General features: G+C 48.1%; 6 protein-coding genes across 6 annotated transcripts; 4 read left to right on the forward strand and 2 right to left on the reverse strand.

The window, feature by feature from the left end:
- Nucleotides 1-241: 241 nt before the first annotated feature.
- On the forward strand, nt 242-2707 carry LACBIDRAFT_317672 (glycoside hydrolase family 30 protein; the record flags this gene model as incomplete). The annotated part of the gene is made up of 17 exons (XM_001890237.1): nt 242-313; nt 370-523; nt 581-615; nt 664-787; nt 840-982; nt 1029-1095; nt 1146-1219; nt 1271-1405; nt 1459-1497; nt 1546-1644; nt 1693-1752; nt 1803-1819; nt 1872-1905; nt 1958-2090; nt 2147-2326; nt 2374-2432; nt 2480-2707. 17 exons carry the CDS (start codon nt 242-244, stop codon nt 2705-2707), a joined length of 1653 nt encoding a protein of 550 aa, XP_001890272.1.
- A 1981-nt stretch (nt 2708-4688) lies between these two features.
- Nucleotides 4689-7485, forward strand: LACBIDRAFT_296032 (uncharacterized protein; the record flags this gene model as incomplete). The annotated part of the gene is made up of 14 exons (XM_001890238.1): nt 4689-4710; nt 4838-4996; nt 5171-5268; nt 5404-5450; nt 5474-5514; nt 5542-5685; nt 5738-5782; nt 5812-6083; nt 6141-6158; nt 6216-6490; nt 6551-6832; nt 6929-7059; nt 7150-7374; nt 7431-7485. 14 exons carry the CDS (start codon nt 4689-4691, stop codon nt 7481-7483), a joined length of 1812 nt encoding a protein of 603 aa, XP_001890273.1. The 3' UTR covers nt 7484-7485.
- Nucleotides 7486-9106: 1621 nt separating this feature from the next.
- Nucleotides 9107-10431, reverse strand: LACBIDRAFT_335380 (uncharacterized protein; the record flags this gene model as incomplete). The annotated part of the gene is made up of 4 exons (XM_001890251.1): nt 9107-9215; nt 9277-9602; nt 9625-10131; nt 10387-10431. The coding sequence occupies 4 exons, from the start codon at nt 10429-10431 to the stop codon at nt 9107-9109; spliced, it is 987 nt and encodes a 328-aa protein (XP_001890286.1).
- Nucleotides 10432-11255: 824 nt separating this feature from the next.
- LACBIDRAFT_317677 (uncharacterized protein) lies at nt 11256-12756 on the forward strand (the record flags this gene model as incomplete). Its single annotated transcript, XM_001890239.1, has 6 exons — nt 11256-11329; nt 11386-11439; nt 11491-11917; nt 11976-12091; nt 12127-12289; nt 12340-12756. The coding sequence occupies 4 exons, from the start codon at nt 11256-11258 to the stop codon at nt 12033-12035; spliced, it is 615 nt and encodes a 204-aa protein (XP_001890274.1). The 3' UTR covers nt 12036-12091; nt 12127-12289; nt 12340-12756.
- On the forward strand, nt 12749-13709 carry LACBIDRAFT_317679 (uncharacterized protein; the record flags this gene model as incomplete). Its single annotated transcript, XM_001890240.1, has 3 exons — nt 12749-12979; nt 13155-13194; nt 13249-13709. The coding sequence occupies 3 exons, from the start codon at nt 12749-12751 to the stop codon at nt 13707-13709; spliced, it is 732 nt and encodes a 243-aa protein (XP_001890275.1).
- Nucleotides 13710-13947: 238 nt separating this feature from the next.
- On the reverse strand, nt 13948-15623 carry LACBIDRAFT_335382 (uncharacterized protein; the record flags this gene model as incomplete). Its single annotated transcript, XM_001890252.1, has 7 exons — nt 13948-13967; nt 14042-14053; nt 14115-14330; nt 14379-14753; nt 14812-15029; nt 15345-15412; nt 15582-15623. The coding sequence occupies 7 exons, from the start codon at nt 15621-15623 to the stop codon at nt 13948-13950; spliced, it is 951 nt and encodes a 316-aa protein (XP_001890287.1).
- Between the last annotated feature and the right edge of the window lie 2397 nt (nt 15624-18020).

Genomic DNA, 18020 nt, shown 5'->3' on the forward strand with positions numbered 1-18020 from the left:
GGGACGCAAATCCGGATGGACAGTGGAATGTGACCAGCGTCGCAATAATGGTTGGTGGGTTGATCAACCGTCATTCACCAATGATGCCATTGCCGCTGAGGGAGGTCGCCATATGGTATTGCACGTGGTGCTATCCGCATGACGACCCTGTGTGTATGCAACGCCTTTTCAACGCGCCAAAAAACAGTCCAACGAAAATATAAAAGCATTAGGTGTGGGCTTCCTTTCTATCAATCGCATCATGCAGACTTTCCCCATCCTCGTAGCTCTTGCCTTAGCTGGCTCCGCGGCTTCTCAGCAAATTTGGGATATTGTGAGTGTCGCTCCTCAATTTTCCTTCGCTGCACATACACGCTTCTGATCTGATAGTGGCAAACAACATGGGATCGTTCAAAGCTCTTCAGCTCTTTGTCTCCTACTTCCCCCATCAACTTCGTCATGCCAGGTCCGATTGGCAGCGCGGATATCATCCTCAACGATGCAATTAAATTTCAGACTATTGCCGGTTTTGGAGGCTCCCTCAGTAAGTCGATCAACCGTTGTGCTACATCGACTACTTTATCCAATCCCCATTTCACAGCCGACTCATCTGCTCTCGTTTTGAACAACTTGAAGGTCGACGGAACCACATACCTATTTGATCGCTCTCATAGCTTCCTTTAGTCAACCAACTCTCAAAATTACTGGACGTTGCTGAATCATATGTTCTCCCCAACGTATGCCGCTAACGCCGCTGGTCTCAATTATATTCGTGTTACAGTCGGAGCTTCTGATTTTTCTGCGAACCGTGAGTCAATCGAAGCCTCAAGCTCCCTCTGACGCTGATCATAGAATTTTAGTTTATAGTCTAGATGACAGCAGCGGTGATACATCTTTCAGCAACTTCAATATCAACAAGGTCCCATCCTATGTTTTTTCCGTTCTCAAGGATATTCGGGGGATCAATTCTAATCTGAAAGTCCACATTATCCCATGGTCCCCAGTAAGTGCACCAGCTCTTCCCTCGACATTGACTCACTTCTTTCTAGCCAGGTTGGATGAAGGATAGTGGGAGTATGAATGGCGGATCCTTACAGTCAAAATACGTCCCTGCTTGTAAGAACTTATCATCCGCTACCGCATTCTATCTCTTATCTGCTTTACAGATCCTACGTACCTTCTCAAAGCCGTACAAGGTTTCCAAAGTCAAGGTATCGCCATATATGCAATATCTATTCAGGTATGGTGATCGATATTTATCTTCGAATTCGAGTTGGCCTCAGTCTTTCAGAATGAACCCCAGAATAACAACCCTACATACCCCACCTGCACAATGTCGCCCGCTGTTGAAGCTCTAATTGGCGCCGCACTGCGCACGCTCCTCAATATCAACGGTCTTTCAACTGTAAGAGTCATTGGTTACGAGGTATGTACCTCATTCCTTATTATTTCCAAGCACTCTAATGACAAGATTTACAGCATAACTGGGATGACGCTGGGGAATACCCAGTGGCTCTGGTACGTACAACTGCAGTTCCGTGAACTTTACTTCAATTCCGTTCTCAGATGGAGGACGCTGGAAACTCCTTCGCCGGCGTGGCGTTTCATTGCTATGCTGGCGCTGTTTCTAACCAAGACTCCTTCCACAACTCCTTCCCAACCAAGGTACATTTTGGCGTTCCGAACTAGATTCACCATCAACTCAGCTTTCAGGAAATCTACTTCTCAGAGTGCGCCGGAACAGTAGGGTCTGATTGGTGGAGTGATATCAAGGTGCGCTCATTAGTTTCTCTTGCCGTTGTGTCTGAACGTGTTCTTTCAAGTGGTACATGGATAATCTGTCAGGATTTTCGTTCCTTATTTTTTCCTCTACCGACGCCTTGGTATTCTAGTTGGATTGGGAGTCTCGAACACAACGCGAAATCTGTCCGTTCCCCATCCTTTGCACTCTAAAAAACGAGCTAGCAACGTTGAACAGGGTTTGATGTGGAATATGGCTGCCGATGCCAACGGAAATCCGAAGCTGCCTGGTACAAATAGTTGCGGCGGTGCGGGGTGCCGCCCTCTCGTCACAGTGAACGGCGACGGAAGCTACACCTTGAATCAGGAGTGTAATATTGTCTCTCCTTTTTTTTATCCCAGACGATGTATAATATTTATCTCGCAGTCTATTCCATGGCTCAAGCGTCGAAGGCAATTATTCCCATCGATCCCGCAGGCCCTTTCGGACAACGAATTAGTGTTTCCGTTGGAGGGCCTCTCAATTGGGCCCTCAGAGTTGGTGCATACGTTATCACAAGAGTATCTTCGAGTGATTGGTCGCAGGTCTCCATTGTCGTGATGAATTGTAAGTTTTTCAGATGGGAATCTCTGGGTAATAATGATTTTGTTAAGGGGCCGATGGAGGAAATCCTACGCCTGTCACTGCTACAATCGAATTCCGAGGGATGCAGGCGAGTTATGTCCCATGTATGTGACCCTTACTTATTCGTGCATACAGGCGAAGTACACGTTTCCGGTCGGTGTAACGACCCTGTGGTGGTTTGCGCCCGCGGCGAGTAGCCAAGCCAGCACGACGATGGAATTTATCGCCACGACGCTAGGTGCCGACGGGACTACGAAAGGCGCTGGAACCTTGAAGACCCCGAACGTGACACGTGCAAATGAAACGACTGGTGAATTCATTCCCGTAAATTCAACCTCTACGGTGAGGGGGAAATTGACTTGAATCACGACGAGCTCTCGTAGCATTGTACACCATTCAATGAGAGGAATGCATAAATGCAACCCACCATTGTACAACTACGAGTTTTTTCGTAGTAGCGCATTCGCATCCCCCTCTCCGATTCAAGTGCTTCGAGCTGATGTTATACGAGGTGGGAAGGAGTTGGGAAGGAGTCTTATCACCGTCGACTCAATGTTCCACTAATGCCGTTCTCCGCGGCTAATCGAGGTTTCAAGATCCTTTCATTTTCGTAGGAGTCTAGATATAGTAAAATGTAGATAGACAATGCTTCTTTCAATCATGGCAACCAACAGGAGTTAGAGAAGAGAAATCTCTTCTCCGTCACATACACGCCCAAATTAGGCCCTTACCTTGTTAGCATGAACAAAGATCGTGACATTCCTCGCCCATTTGAAGAAGTTTTATTGTTCTCCATTTTGAATATCTTCGCTGATTGTCTTTGGTCATAGGATTGGAATGGAGTCTGTGGAGATTATAATTAATGAGGCGTTCCTAATTTACATATTCCACGTACTGGCTTGTGCCCGAGTATGGGCGAGTTGTGGGCGGTTGTGGGGCTAGCGCTCAGGTAGTAAATGCCTATTCTCGGCAGGGGGTCAGGGATGGGAGTGGACTTACGGAGGATTGAATGGGCGCATTCTCGCGAGGCCTATTTGAGCGATAACGTGAGTATCCCTTTGAGGGTAAGTCCAGGGGCTCCATTGCACGTCCAACAGTGGCGTAGAATATTTTCTCTAAGCATCGTTTCAGACGCCAGTGCGGAAATAAGAACACGAAGGTGTGTCAGTTTTGGTTTTTATGGGAATTATTCCATGTGCGGCAATCCCATATCGCGCTACTGAGTATGCGACGGCTGTGGGGATCCACCAACCCCGCATACTTATTGGTCAGTAAAGAAATTCGATTTCGTAGTCAATGTCCTACGACTGTTGTACTGATTCTCTCATGACCATGGGAAGGGAAATTGGTGTATCCGAGTCCTCGTACAGGGCAAGTCGGGTTTGAGATTTGAGGAAGACATCAAATTTGAAGTCCTGTCGACGCGAAGCGCAATGAATCGACGTTCGTCGAATTGTTTGGCGCTCCCCACAGCTACTGTACCGAAATGTATGGTGGCAACGTAACGCATAACGCTGGCCCGATTTTGTTGCTTATTTCAGGTAAAGTAACGCGTAACGCTGGCCCTGTTGCTATGAAAATGACCAAAAAAAAGTCCATTTTTACGAAATTTTCTGTCCCTGCGGGGCTACAGATACTAAAATATAGGTAAAGTCTGGTAGAATACCCCAGCATTTTTAGCATTATTGTATGCCTAGCCGACCGTCCACTTCTGTAACATCGTCTACCAAAATTTCCGGGGAGTTGCCTATCGGACCAAAGTAACACGTAACGCCTGGGTCCGTTGCCGAAAAAAAACCTTCGGGACGCGTAACGCTCCGTCCGCTGTTGCCACCATACAGTTCGGTACAGTATGCTGTCACCAGTCGAAAGTGGGTCGGGAAACCATTCCCGCATGGCATCCGGCGTAATTGGTAGAGATTAAACAGTCTCTTCCAGCCCTCTTTTTAAGAGGCCTGATCGCGTTCTAATTTTTGGAGCTCAATGGTGTGGTTAATGGGGAGCAGACTTTGATGCAGCTCCCAGTTGAACGCAAAGGAGGGGGAGAAAGCGCCGGAGATCGAGAAGGCTGACGTTAGAACTCTCTCTCCAAGATAGGTTGCGCTACCTTTATTAACCCTGCGAGAAACCAGTCCACAATCTAGCAATCCGCGACGACTGAGACCACGACATAGGACGTTATCAAGGAAGTCTTCAAAGCACAGCTGACGGTGATTACTTGGTGATGACGTCGAGTTTTCAAGATAATGCAACAGAGAGACAGATAGGAAGTCAATTGACGAACATTCCTTTGATGGCCATAAATCTGCAAAATGGCCTACACGTCGCAGTTGTCAAGTACAAGATGAGGAGAGGACAAAAGTCACGTGTGTATACTATGAGCTTGGAATGTTTACGTAACCGTGACAGTGATCATCTCACCATTTGCACCGTGCGCGTTTCCACCACAAACCATACTGTATCCGCATTTTCTAATATCACTAATTCTTATAGAATACCATGACCACAACCTAGGGTTGCAGGTCGTAAGATCCTCGATTCCCATCCCAGCTATTTGCTGGGACTGGTACGATGGCAAGCGCGAGACAGCGTGCTTGACGGGTCACCTCTCTACCACCTACCATCGCGAAGCAATACGGATGGCGTCCAGTTGTGAGGATACATGCGTGCGGAGAAAACATGCAGACCCATCGGTCTGGTGTGGGTTTATCGAGTAGCAAGTGTTGCTGCCGAAAAAGAACTAAAGGAGTACAACTTAAAAGCAAAGGTACGACAACTCCCCCTTGACCTCGTCATGCGAATTGGCTCTTACCTTATCGTATGTAGCTCCGCATTCAGCGATACTTGAAGAGTTCATAACCCTTGAAGAGGATTTCGAAGGCAGCGTTTCGCCAAGACGCACAAAGAGAATGATCACTCTCAATGTAAGAGGATTTACACGTTTACTGGCCCCGCCGTCGTGATTATGTTCAATTCTCTTACGCGGAATAGTTTGAAGTGGATGACTCGTCTTCGGCCCACTGGCATGCGTGGATATCGTTGAGCTTCAAGATCACTAGAGGGTTGTTAAAGAGGCGACGACAACGCCAGAGGATGTCAAGAAAGGGTGAGTTCTCTTGGAGCTCTTAGATTTACGAAACTTATTCTTGCCTTCAAATTACCTGCCATTAGTAAGTATTTGCTTTTTAACATCTCAGCTGATCCCGAGCATTCAAATCTAGATCTTTCACAATTTGTAACCCGAATGAGGCACTCTCTCAATGTATTCATGACCTACATGGTTAAACCGTCCAAAGAAATCATTCGTGATGAAGGGCGCTTGACTGGCTTGTTGTGTTTCGGTCCGTGACAATAACAATAATAACAATAACCGCCGACAAACGCGCCTCTCAGCTCCAACCTTTGTCTCGTTGGAACAAAAGAAACATGGTCTCCCCTGTCAGTTTTTTTGTTCTCCCCACTGCCAGCTTCACGCAACCCTCGATATGCCGCAGATCGTCTTCGATGGGTCCCTGCAGTTACACATTATATAACAACAAACTTGGACGTTGGTTTGCTGTCAAGTACCGACTCACCTCTCCATTCGAAGGGAATTATGGAAACATACTTTCAGCCCGCTGCTGCCAACTACCACACTCCTCCTGTTCACCCCCAGCAACGACAGCGGGGATACCGTATTTGCGACCAATGCCGTACTCCAGAGACCCAGTCTCTTAAGTTCCGCCTATGTGGAGGTTGTGTACGTCGGTCGTCCTTCTCTCCTTGCCTTCATGAAGTTTGACGTGACTCCCTCCAGCTGGTGACCCAATATTGCGTGAGCCCTGTCAGTCCCCGGTACTAACTTGCCCTCTGACGAGTCTGTCTTCCGTAGTCACAAGACTGCCAACGTGATCATTGGCCCCACCATAAAGCAATCTGTCAGCACACCGCGTCAGTATCCAAAGCCGCCATTGCCGCTGCGTCTTCCTCCCCAGCCGCAGACGAACACCTCGCGAAGAACCTCCGGAAGTTCGCTTCTGCCCATACGGCGTTGTTGGGGTGGGCTGGTTTCCAGGCATTGCAACTCAAACGTGTCCCGGCAAATATTAGGCAAAACGCGTTGCTCATTGACTTGAGCTACCATCCTCACGCCGAGTCTCATCGTCGGTAAGTCCGAAGTTCCTTTCCTCCCGCGCACTCCATCGATGCTCACGCGTGTTCTGGTAGATTTTCGATACTCTCGACCCACATTGTACCGAGGACCCATGTCCATGACCCACTCGTCATAGCTGACATCCAGCGGCGCGAGGAACGGTGCAGGTATAGCGGGGGCATTGGCACACTCGTCGTCATTATCCAATGTGGCGGTGTCTCCCAAGTTATGCCCGTTGAAGTCGATCCGCCTGCAAAGATTACGTGGGACTCGAGGGACGATTGGGCGAGTGTGCTTGCGCACTTTGTGGAGAGCGGAAGGACGGATTTCAAGCCGATATCGACCACTTCAAGGGGGTGAGTTGTCCTTCCGTTGTCATTTTTTGGAGAGCGGGATTGACGAACGGGTTTAGGGTGTATTATGGATGAGGGGCGAAGCTGTGTGGACTTCAGAAGACCGTCCGCACCCATGAACCTTTGCAACCACGCACCCTTCGTGCTCATTCACGACCACCCGGCATTTGACAGCTCGCGCACCCTCAATTCACCTTGCTCACGCATCACGTATCATTCCACTCCCGTTGGTGTATCTCATGCACGACCATACCCGCGCCGTCGATCGGTGCACCTCAGCACATATCTAAACCTCTAATAAGCAACATCCGTCGCATCAGCATCGTCCACATCATCACCAGCATCACAACTCACTTACGTCTATCACGTCGTTATCTCGGTACACATCCGTCAGTGCCATGTCGGCTTGCCGCATCTATACCTCTTCCCCGCTTCTATTCAGCTTGTCGAGTACAAGCTTAACCCCTTTGTTCCGCCTTCGCTTTCGTTCGCTTTTTCGTTTATCGAAAATATTTGGTTTGAAATATCTTTATCTACAGCTTGTGGTTCGATTTTTGGGCGAGTTTCTTGAGTATATCTAAATGTGTAGATACATAATCAGATTGTAATAGTGCTGTGCGATACAATGGCATTCACGCACCCATGTTTGGTTGAGAGAGAGAACGACGAAAAGTCGAGATTAGGGGGAGCGAAGCTTGGACAGTTTCATTGAGAGCCTGAGCTTGAAAACGACAAGAGAACGGCTGATCGATAGAGTCGTGGAGGGGCAGAATAACAGGGCAAGCTCCGCAAGTAGAAGCGGAGCAAGTCGAGAGGGCCAACATATGCATAAGGTTTATCGTCAGCTATCGCTCGAGTTGACCACTTCAGAAGGCATGATGACCCGTCTTCCCCCGAGTATTATAACCTGAGGCGTCCTCAACTTGAAGGTCTGGCTCTGTTTGGGGACGTCGCCAATGTGGTGGGGGCCACGGTCATCCTTATCAAAACTGGATTCTCGACGCATGCTATTGTACGTGATTCTTTTTGTTTCTTCAATAACCGCTAACGCGTCCTGTCACACAGGAACATGGGCCAACGTCTCCTTCAGCTCCAATCCACCTTCACCGGGTTCAACAATAACACCGCCCTGCTCCACGTCGAAGTAGGGAAATAGGGAATGAGAGGTGAAGCGAGTGCGAGAATCGACAAATGAACATATCACGAGCGACATGGGCGGGAGAGAACCGTGGATAATGCGGAATGGGTGATACGCGTCATCGAGTGTGCGAGATGCAAACGTAAAAGATGAACGGGCGAAGGATGTCAATCGAACGGAAATACGGAGAATAAGGATGACGGAGAAGCGAAGAGGGGAAAAGTAAACGAAGTGCGAGGTACAGGTAGGCCCAGGAGAGAGGAAGGACGAGGAGGGCAGACGAAGAAGGCGTTATAAGGCAGAGCGCAAAACAAGTGCTCATAAAGAAGCGAAATGCAAAAGAAACAATGCATCCCTACAAAAGTGGACGGGGGTAAAAGTGGACGCGCAAATGTGCATAGATGGAAGCAAGGATGGAAGATGGGCAGGGAAATACGTCGGGTAAGAAAGGTGATAAAATGAAAAAGAACGTGAGTGGTGATCCATCAAGTGGAAAAGAAAGGCGGGGAGGAACACGGTGGGGGAAAGAAGGATTCGAATGCGGATGACGATCAGAAAGATGGGTGAAATACAGATCAAGGCAGACAATGTAGGGGCTGCGAGAATAAGATGCAGAACAACCCAATGCGCAAGGACCTCAGACGTAGGAAGGCAGTAGCAGAAGCAACATCGAAAAGGAAGGAAGAAGAGAAGACGTAAGGAGCGCACGGGCAGAGCCTCACTGAATGGAGGAAGTGGGAGAGGAAACAGCCCAGGAAAATGAAGGAGTGTCCTGGTGGATGTGGAAGGGGGAGAAAGGAGACAAAAAGGAAGGCCCCAACGTAGTGAGGCGCAAGAAGAAAGAGGTTGGAGGATTGCAGGAAACACGAGTGCACAGGCAGAGAAAGAGAGAAGAATTTGCGGAGAAGAAAGAGGCGTAGAAAGTGGAGTGCGCCGAGGATGGTGAATGAAGATGAAGGGTGGGCAGCGTATCCAGAGAAATGGACGTGCGGGGCAGGGTGTACATTTGAAGCTGGAAACGATCCTAAGGACATATATTGAATGGAAAATGAAAGAAAGGCGATGCGAACGAAGGAGATAGGTGACGGAACGGTGGCAAAGAAGACCAGGGAGCAAAAAAAAAAAGGATAGAGGGAACACTACTCACTCTTACTCTTGACAGCCCCACAACCTTCATCATCCGCATCCGTCCTAGGTTGAACACGCATAACCCTTGACAGCGTCGGGTGATCTGGGGTCTCGAGGATACTATGAAAAAGTAGGTTCAGACAAGTTGTAAAAAAGAGGGGAAAGGGAGAGAGGAACGTACTCATCGGCGCCGTCCCTTGTATTGGAGTTTGAGAGAAAAGAGGAATGTGCGCCTTCTTCCTTGTCCTCTTCCTCTTCCTTTTCCATACGCTCCGCGACAGGTGAGGAAGAAGCAGTGTTTTTAGCTACGTCACTCGTCGTCGTCGCCGCCTGTGCAGCAGCAGCCAAGTTGCTATGACGTCGAGGCTCCACGCGGGTTCCACGACCCGTCCATATCAATGGAGGTCGTTGATTGTTTGGTTGTTCGTGAGTTGCGTGTGGTGGGGACGGCGGAGGTGAATGATTCTGAGTTGTACGCTCCTGCTGTTGAAGGGGACGGAAGGAGAACTGATGGTGGAGGGAGGAGTACCGGCGTTGGTGGTGGTGGCAAACGAGGCGACTTCGGTTTTGACTTTTTAGACTTTGGTGCGGGAGAAGGCTGGACTGGTTGGATGTGAATTGACCGGGTATTGCGTCTTGTAAAACTGTAGAAGCAACAACAATGGCGTCTGATACTGCCACCACACAAGTTTTGTCGCTTTTCTTCCTTTTGGCTTTCCCCCTTCCATTCCCTTTTTCTTTCTCCGTCTGGTTCGTATCCAGTGTCCACACGAGCACCGCTAATCTGGGTGTATCCAATTCCTAAAGCCCTAGCAACGACGAGGACGGTGAGCACGGATAAAAGCTTTGTGAAGAGCCCATTGTTGTTGTAAACGAGCGTAGATGTGATCCTGGGAGCTCGGGTAAGATTGTGGCGCAGAGTGTCAAATGATTTTCTGACGTGAAGCCTTGAACCAATAGACGGGTTCGAGTCCCGCCAGGGGACTGGGCGAGGGCAGGCAGGGCGAGAGAGCAGCAGCAGGAGGCGAGAGAGTTTCTACGATTGTCAGTTGTTTATTCTGCACTTGATTCTGCAAACATTGGACCAAATACAGCGATCGCATCGTCCGCCATCCGCAATCATTGGGAGCTCGAGCTGAACACACCAGAGAAGACCTGAAAATTTGAGGGTACGAACACGCTTGGGGAAGCCCTGCAAGGTACGACGGTACTATAGAGTTTGGATGCGGCAATCAACTTGCGGCGATTGGTGAATCGTTGGTGAATCGCCTCAACTCTGCATCCGACTCACTATATGTTCCACCGTAGGACGGTCGTCACGCCTTCTGGCTGGCATACGCGACTGAAGGAAAGCATGGATAGGGTAGTGGCCGGGCCCTCAGTTTCGCGGTAACTACTAAAGTAATTGTCCGTAAAAGTCCGACTGACACTCTATCCTATTGAGTTAATATACGTGAAGTGGGATGATTCATTATCCCATTGATCTAGGCCGCATATGGCTGGACGGGGAATTATGATATGCGTGCCGTCCACTGGAGAAAAGGGGCCAAAGCGAAGTCAAATTTAAGGTCGATATCATTGTTACTTACATGCAGCGCTGGACTTGATGTTTTCGTCAAACGTCACAGCCGTAATGTAACATAGATCACAGGAAGTTGACAATTTGCACCCTCAAACTTGCCTCAAACCCACGTCAAGCGCGATTTTCAGGTTGAGCCCAAGCCCCGCCGCATATATCCAGGTTCCGACTCTATTGACCCCCTGTGTATTGCCGTGCGACTAACGTGTTGAACAGGTCGCTACATTGCAAACTGTACTACGATGTGCACGGCAATGTGAAACGTCCTACTTTACCGTTGCTTTGTTGTAGATTGCGCAGCGATTATTCTGAGGGCTGTCCCTGGCAAGTATCCTTATCTATCGCAGAAGATTTCTCACTTTCAGAAGTATCAGCGGCGAAATCTATCTTGAGCGTCCGGCTTTGACAGAACCAACTAGAGTCCAGACATATCACTGGCAGACATACGTATATTAATGACAGGTCGAATCGAAGCACGGGCCTATCATGGGCGATCTTGTGACACCTGTGCGACAAGATAAATACCAAGGTGGCACCGCTTGACTCGAACCCAACTCGAACCTGCTGTGATTCACCTTTCCATGTTTTTCCCTAGCCTCAACATAGATGTCTTCAGCCATGCTGAACTCTTCTGGCACCTCTTGGTGAATCCAACGTGAGTCCATGGCGTCAGATCTAACTGTAATCCAACTCTCATCAATTTCTTATTAGTGGCCCCATCGTGGAAACGGTCACGCTCCCGCCAGTCATCGCTGCACCAGATCAGTAAGGCTTTGCATTCTTCCCTGTGGTCGGACACTACTGAAGATGATATAGAGGGACGAAGTCATTGTTCGCTCTCATCATCGGCATCAACGAGTACGATGGCGACTCTATGTACGGGTGTATTGAGGACGCTACCGACATGCGCAACTATCTACTTCAATACTTGAAAGTTCCCGATTCGCATATCCGCTTTTTAACTAACACGAATGCCATGCGCGCCGACATCATCAACGCGTTCTTGGAAATTCAAACTGACAAGCGTATCAAGAAGAGCGACCCCATCTTGATTTTCTTTGCAGGACACGGCAACGAAACTGACGCTCCGACTGGCTGGCCTTCCGGAGATGTGTCCGACCAGATACAGATGATCATCCCACAGGACTACAGCACTGATCCTGCAAGGCAGGTTCACGGAATTCCCGACCACTCTCTCGCAGCGTTACTGAACGGAATTGCGAATGAACATGGGGATAATATAGTAAGGAAATTCCTCTCGACCTACCCTTGAAATAGTAGTTCACACGGATCTCGTTTAGACCGTCATCTTCGACTGTTGCCATTCAGGATCCGGGACACGAGGAGGTCGCAAAGTCTGAGGCCTTCCTAAAATTCTCAACCAGGATATACCATAGGACCTTGGTCGTGACATCTGGTACACCGCGGGTCAAGCGCTGCACCAGGATATACTAGAAGAGGATTGGCCAATCACGTTGGCAGCATGCACACAGAAGGAAGGAGCGGCTGATGGGGGCGTTCACCCAAGCTCTCCTTCCTACTCTCAAGTCGTCACGTCGGGCGCGGATAAACTCACCTATACCTCTCTTCTCGAGAGGATGGACAAGATACCATCGTAAGTCTGACCAAGTGTAGTACCTCCACGACTGACGTCGTTTCCTACAGCCAAAACCCTCAGTGTGAAAGGTTGGACCAAAATCGCATCATTTTCGACTCCAGAGCACCTCCAACAGGACGTGTATGTTCTCCTATCAATATGAACGGCAGTGTATACGAGATGGAAGCCGGATCTGCACATGGCGTTACAGAGGGCTCCGAATTCAGTCTATAGTACAACGACAGTCTCACCATCGACGACTCACCCTCCCCCTGCGTCTTCGTTGTTGCTTCTGCGGCCGACATTGGCCCATTCACCACAACACTTCAGATCAAACATACATCCACCGCCACCGTTACCATTCTTTCCGCAACTTCTTGCGTTTTGCAGACGACAGCCGGGGACTCGGCGGAGGATCTTTTGCTATTCGCTCCCCTCGATGAAAAACTTCTCGCCCTGTATAAAACTCTGGCGAAAATGGTGAAGGAGTTCCATCCTGGTAAGAGGCAAATCCGGCCTGTCCTAGAGAAGGAAAAGGCGAGACTCGGCCTTTCGATTGTGGACAACATAATAGCGTTCGATATCCTTGATCCGCGTCTCGCAGAGCATGGCTTGACGGGTATGCCTCATACCGTAGCAAACAACCCGCAGGAAATCGTTCTGGTCCTTCATGGCGCTGCTCATAGCTATTGGCATCTTAACCACGAGGTGAAAGATGCTCTCGTCAACACTCATACCAACAAGTGATTACGACTCCTCAGGAAAAGCAATTTTGAAGCCGACTAGGGACAACTACTTACAGCTCGGTGTCATTGACGTCGTTGCGTCAGATCGTACCATGTATGGATATAAGATTACTAACAACAGCGCTCGCGATCTCTAGATCAACGCCTTTTACATCGACAACACCGACTTTAGCATTGGTAATTTATAATTCTTACCGCCACTGGCCATCGTTAACTTACCCCCTTCTCCAGAAACAATCTACCAATCACCAACAAGCGGTAAATACAAAACCTACCTCACCCTCCCCAAAAATGGCGGCTATCTCACCCTCGGCTACGGCTTTGGCGGGGTTGATCCATCCACCTATCGCCTAGAGGAAGGCACCGATATTGACGTGGGGTATCTAGTATTCTTCATCGCCTCGGAGAGTGTCAATCTCTCCAAGATTATCCCGCAGAAGACGCCGTTCGAGGGTCCGGGACGCACGTCAGTGTCAGTGTCGCCAATTACGGCACTTTCTTGGTGCCCATCGTCCAGCGCCATTATCCTGTCCAGGGGCAGTGAAGGCTCCGAAACTTTGAAACCGGCGTTTATCTGCTGTCGATTTTACTGGAGAAGTTCAGATGGAGGTCGCCATTTTAAAGTTTACTTGCGTAGGAATGTCTTTGAATCAGAGAATTTGAAAGCAAATGTTTTGACTTTGATGAAATGAAGATCCGCTCTCCGAGTCGCGAGCCCACTGTTCACAACTAATGCTCTGAATCTGAGATCGGCAGACCAACAGAAATTGCTCGAAAGCCTTTCAGGTTAATTGACCTGAATATTGCCTGAATACCAACAAATCTGTTCTACAAGATTCGAGTAAGATGTGGACATATATGCGTCTAATAAGCCCAAGCAAAGCGGCGGGGCTTCGGATGAAGCTGAAAGACCCAAGAGTGGTCTTATTCTCAACAGAGGCGGGAGTGGGCTGGTAGGCAGCAGTGGAGAAAATCAGAATCAAGGAGCGAATATCACAACAGACAAGTACCTGCCACCACTTACAATCATAGACGACTAGCGGAATGATTTTTTTAATGTCACAGTCGTCCAAGATTTAGAAATAGGAAAGACTCACAGCCCTTTCTACCAGCGGAGTTCATCGCAATATATCCACTATAGGGAGAGTTTGCAACTGAAAGAAAGAAAATTGTCCTTGTGTTGCTTATGTGACGGTGAAAAAGATAATCACTTGGCAACCCAGTGATGCAGCCTTTCGTTTTGACGCCATCTGTAAACATGATCTCGTTCTCCACGAACGGAAGCCAGTCTGATTGAACAGTCGGATTTGGATCTGAAGGAAATTATTTCGGTGTAAGGGGTATACGATAACTTTACTCACTCCACGTTATCGAGCCTTTAAGCTTTTTGTTAAAGCTTGGTTCTGGCACTAATTGGGTGTCCTTCTGTGTCTTCTCGGCCTTTTTCGGGCTACAAACAAGTGTTATGGGTTCATCTTCAACGTGTCCTGGATAGACCTGTGCTCGGAGAGACATGTGGTCATTATCATTCATTGGCACCTCGCCGTCCATATCCCCGAACAGTTGAATCTTGCGATCAGCGATGCCCTCAGCTTTTACAATTTGTGACTTCAGGGAAGACACAGTTTGAGGGGGCACGATAGAGAACGTGTCAATGCGACCCAAGGAAGAGTCGTCCGGGTCAAAGGATGTTTTCGAAGCCATTGCACCTTCTTCCTCGTAAAGCCGGTAGTAAACTGATTGATAATGAGTAACGCGAGTGTGCATGATACATGATGAAATTGCCGTTCGCACCATAACGAGGCCCGGGCGTCACAGCCTCAGGGAGACCCTTCGATTGCGCCGTGCTCGCTGATCGCTTTTTAGCATCTTCCGCTTCAACTACCAGAACTATGGAGTCATCCTCAGACCACCCCGGGCCGGGCCAGAAGGATCCTTCAGCGCTAATCGAAAGGACTCCGTAGCGGCAGTCTGACTGGAAATTGATTCGAAGAGTGTGGAACTCGTAGCTCCTGAAAATCCCTCGATCTTGCAGAGATGCTTTGTGATGGATAAAGCGGCACGTGGAGGAGCGACGAGTTTCAGAAGAGTGCGACTGATGAATAGGTTATCTACATAGATCGGATTGTGCGTTGCAATTGGACCGTCTTTGGTGAATAGGCGATAGTAGACTGATTAAGTAGAGAATTTGTATGAGAATCGGAACAGGACTTATGAAGGATGATACAACTGTAACGAGGACCGCTCGTGTCAGGACTTTCAACCTGCATGGTGCGTTAGTACGCCAAGTTTTCTGATGAGAATGAGTCTAGTATGCCAGTACTCACCGCTCCACCCCGTCCGTCTGATGAGCCTTGCCCAGACGCACAGGGCTGGGATCTTCCGTCGGATTCAGCTGCGATTGAGGCCATTTGGAGAGCAATCTACAACGATGCTAAGTGGTGAGCGGAAGAGTTTGATCAGCGGGCGTTTGATTACTAGGCACATCTGTATATGTTCCGTGCTGTGCAAACATGATTAGATTAGGTTGTAGCCGAAAAGTTGCCTATCTCTATTAGACTTACGTTTCGCTTCGAAACGTGACTACCTTCGACCCCCGCTCCCATTTTTTGTAGGTGGGTTCAGATCATTGGACCCCATTGGGGTCGACGTGGTTTTCGTCAGGGTCCATCAACCCTGGCTCGGCATCGACGTAACAATAAATATTTTTTGCCAGATCGTTCCTGACCTTCTAAAATCCATCTTTGAAAAAAATCGTTTTTTGTCCGAGCTCGGCCAAAGCACGTTTCGTCGACGTTGGCCTCAGATGTCAGACCCCCCCTTAGCTTTTTTGTGGGTGGGAAGATGTAGGGTGGACGCACCTTTTTACAAATTTTCACATGGGGGACGGTGAATCTGAGCCCAAGATCTTAAGAATATCTTGTTGACCACTTCAATTACTTTATCTGTAAATTGTTCCCAGTCCTCATTTGAATGGCTTAGACAGGTATTCAACATCAGTACACCATTGTTAGCCCAACTTCAAAGTTATCTGTGAAGAGGATGATGTCAAGCAATGTGGACAACTTAATATCATACAATCTCAGTGTCTAACTTGCAAGTAGCATACCAGAACCAGACACACTTATACTTAGAATAACCATGAGTACCAGACAGACTTTTAGTTAGAAAGACCAGGAAGAGTTAGTACCCAAGATATAATATTGCACCCTACAGCCAAGGGTCTGTTATTTGTCAAGAGGATTCAGTTCTATCTGCATCTGGCAGCCAACATTCCATTATATTACAAACTAGGAAATGAGGTCAAGTTTCTGCTGTAGTAAGTTTGAGGACAAGTCACTTAAGCCAGCATCTTCTTTACCATATTCATCTAGTTCAAAAACATGACATCTTTACCAAATACATGTCTATGTGTAGAAGAAGGGGTGGGGGTCACCCTATCACAGACTGGTATGATGACTGGAGTGTTATCTAATCCGGATCAATATGCTCCAAACTCCTTCAATGACTTTATGTATCAAGATTTGCCATCACTAGAACCACCAAACTTATAGAAATAACTCCATATCATAGCAGTATCTTCTCTACCATCCCCGCCTGCTTCAAGTCTGCCCTTACTATCACAACCCTCACCAGATTTAGCAGAAGCTTTGTCCCAACTTACACCAGAGTTGGAATGTTTAAAATCATGACAAGAATTGAGGGTTAGGGTTTGTTAGAGTATCCTCCACTTGGACTAGAGCGAATGCAAAGGTTGCCGCTACAACTGTAGCTGACAAGCTTTCGGTTACTAGTACCTCGTCAGTGCAATGCGACTCTTTTATACACGGTCAAGTGTGGTTGTGTTAGGTGCATCTACGTGAACAAATTATGCTCGACTATGAGTACTAAGCACTAAGAAGCCAGAGGCTCGCGAACGAGTATGACGACGTCGCACTTGTTTTCCCCCATCGACTCTAATCTTCACCAATAACACGTTTTTATCGATAACGATCGATAAGAACTGATAACAATCAATTGATCCGTAAAAACGGACGATAGATAAGAGAATCCCTTGTGAAACCGCTAACCATTTCACTCGATTGGTAGCGTTCAGTGCATTTTCATGCATAGATTGCTAGATCGGATGGGATCTAAGAATAGCTGATATCTATTTTTACAAATAGACGTCAGAAGACATGCCTGCAGGTGTTTCCGCAGTTACTCCGACAGAGCGGACCACCGTATGTCCGATATAACGTTTCTCCGAAGATAAGCCTACAACGTGCCTAAGTTTCGGCAAAAAGAGGGTGCCTTTGTGATATATGCTGTAGCGCCCTAGGGCGCTTATGCATTTTTCCGCGAGGTTTTACCGAAGAATAATGATTTTCGTCGTGTTACTAACTAGAGTTTTTCCGCAAACCGTTTGCTCCCGTAGGCTAATAGGTTGCAACCGCACCAACAGTAGGTATGGTACGGCATGCCCCGAAGGGCAGGGATCACCAGCTTTCACAAGTCTAGATCATTACTGTCCAGAGTATGTGCCAAGCGCATCCATGCGCTAATTCTAAGTTACACCGTCTCCGCTATTAAGCCTCTAGCGTGCCCACTCGCGCTGCAGTTAGTAAGTTTCGCCACCCCCCGAAGGGTTAGACTACTAGTACAGGTCGCCCGCTCTGGAGTGCCTTTTTGGTCTTATAATATAACAGAAATGAGCACGTTCTGACCCGCGCTACGTTCTGGCATTTTAATCGCTTACATGGAGACTAATAACTCCAATGTTATTACCGTCTCTATTGATAGATCTGAATCCATTAGGCGCCATAAGCGCCATGATCAGATTGTTTTATCTACGTCCCACGGACGTTTGTATACATTAAATAACTCTCTAACTAGACACATGCCTAACGAGAATCCCTTATTGCCGGGGGGCGTACCTTGCCTTTGTCTGGTAGTTAACCGTTAGGGCTTAGGGTTTCGGGTTCATGGTTAGGTTTAGGGTTTGAACCTAATGTCTAATATGA

This window comes from Laccaria bicolor, genomic scaffold (assembly GCF_000143565.1).
Source record: "Laccaria bicolor S238N-H82 LACBIscaffold_84 genomic scaffold, whole genome shotgun sequence".
NCBI lineage: Eukaryota > Fungi > Basidiomycota > Agaricomycetes > Agaricales > Hydnangiaceae > Laccaria > Laccaria bicolor.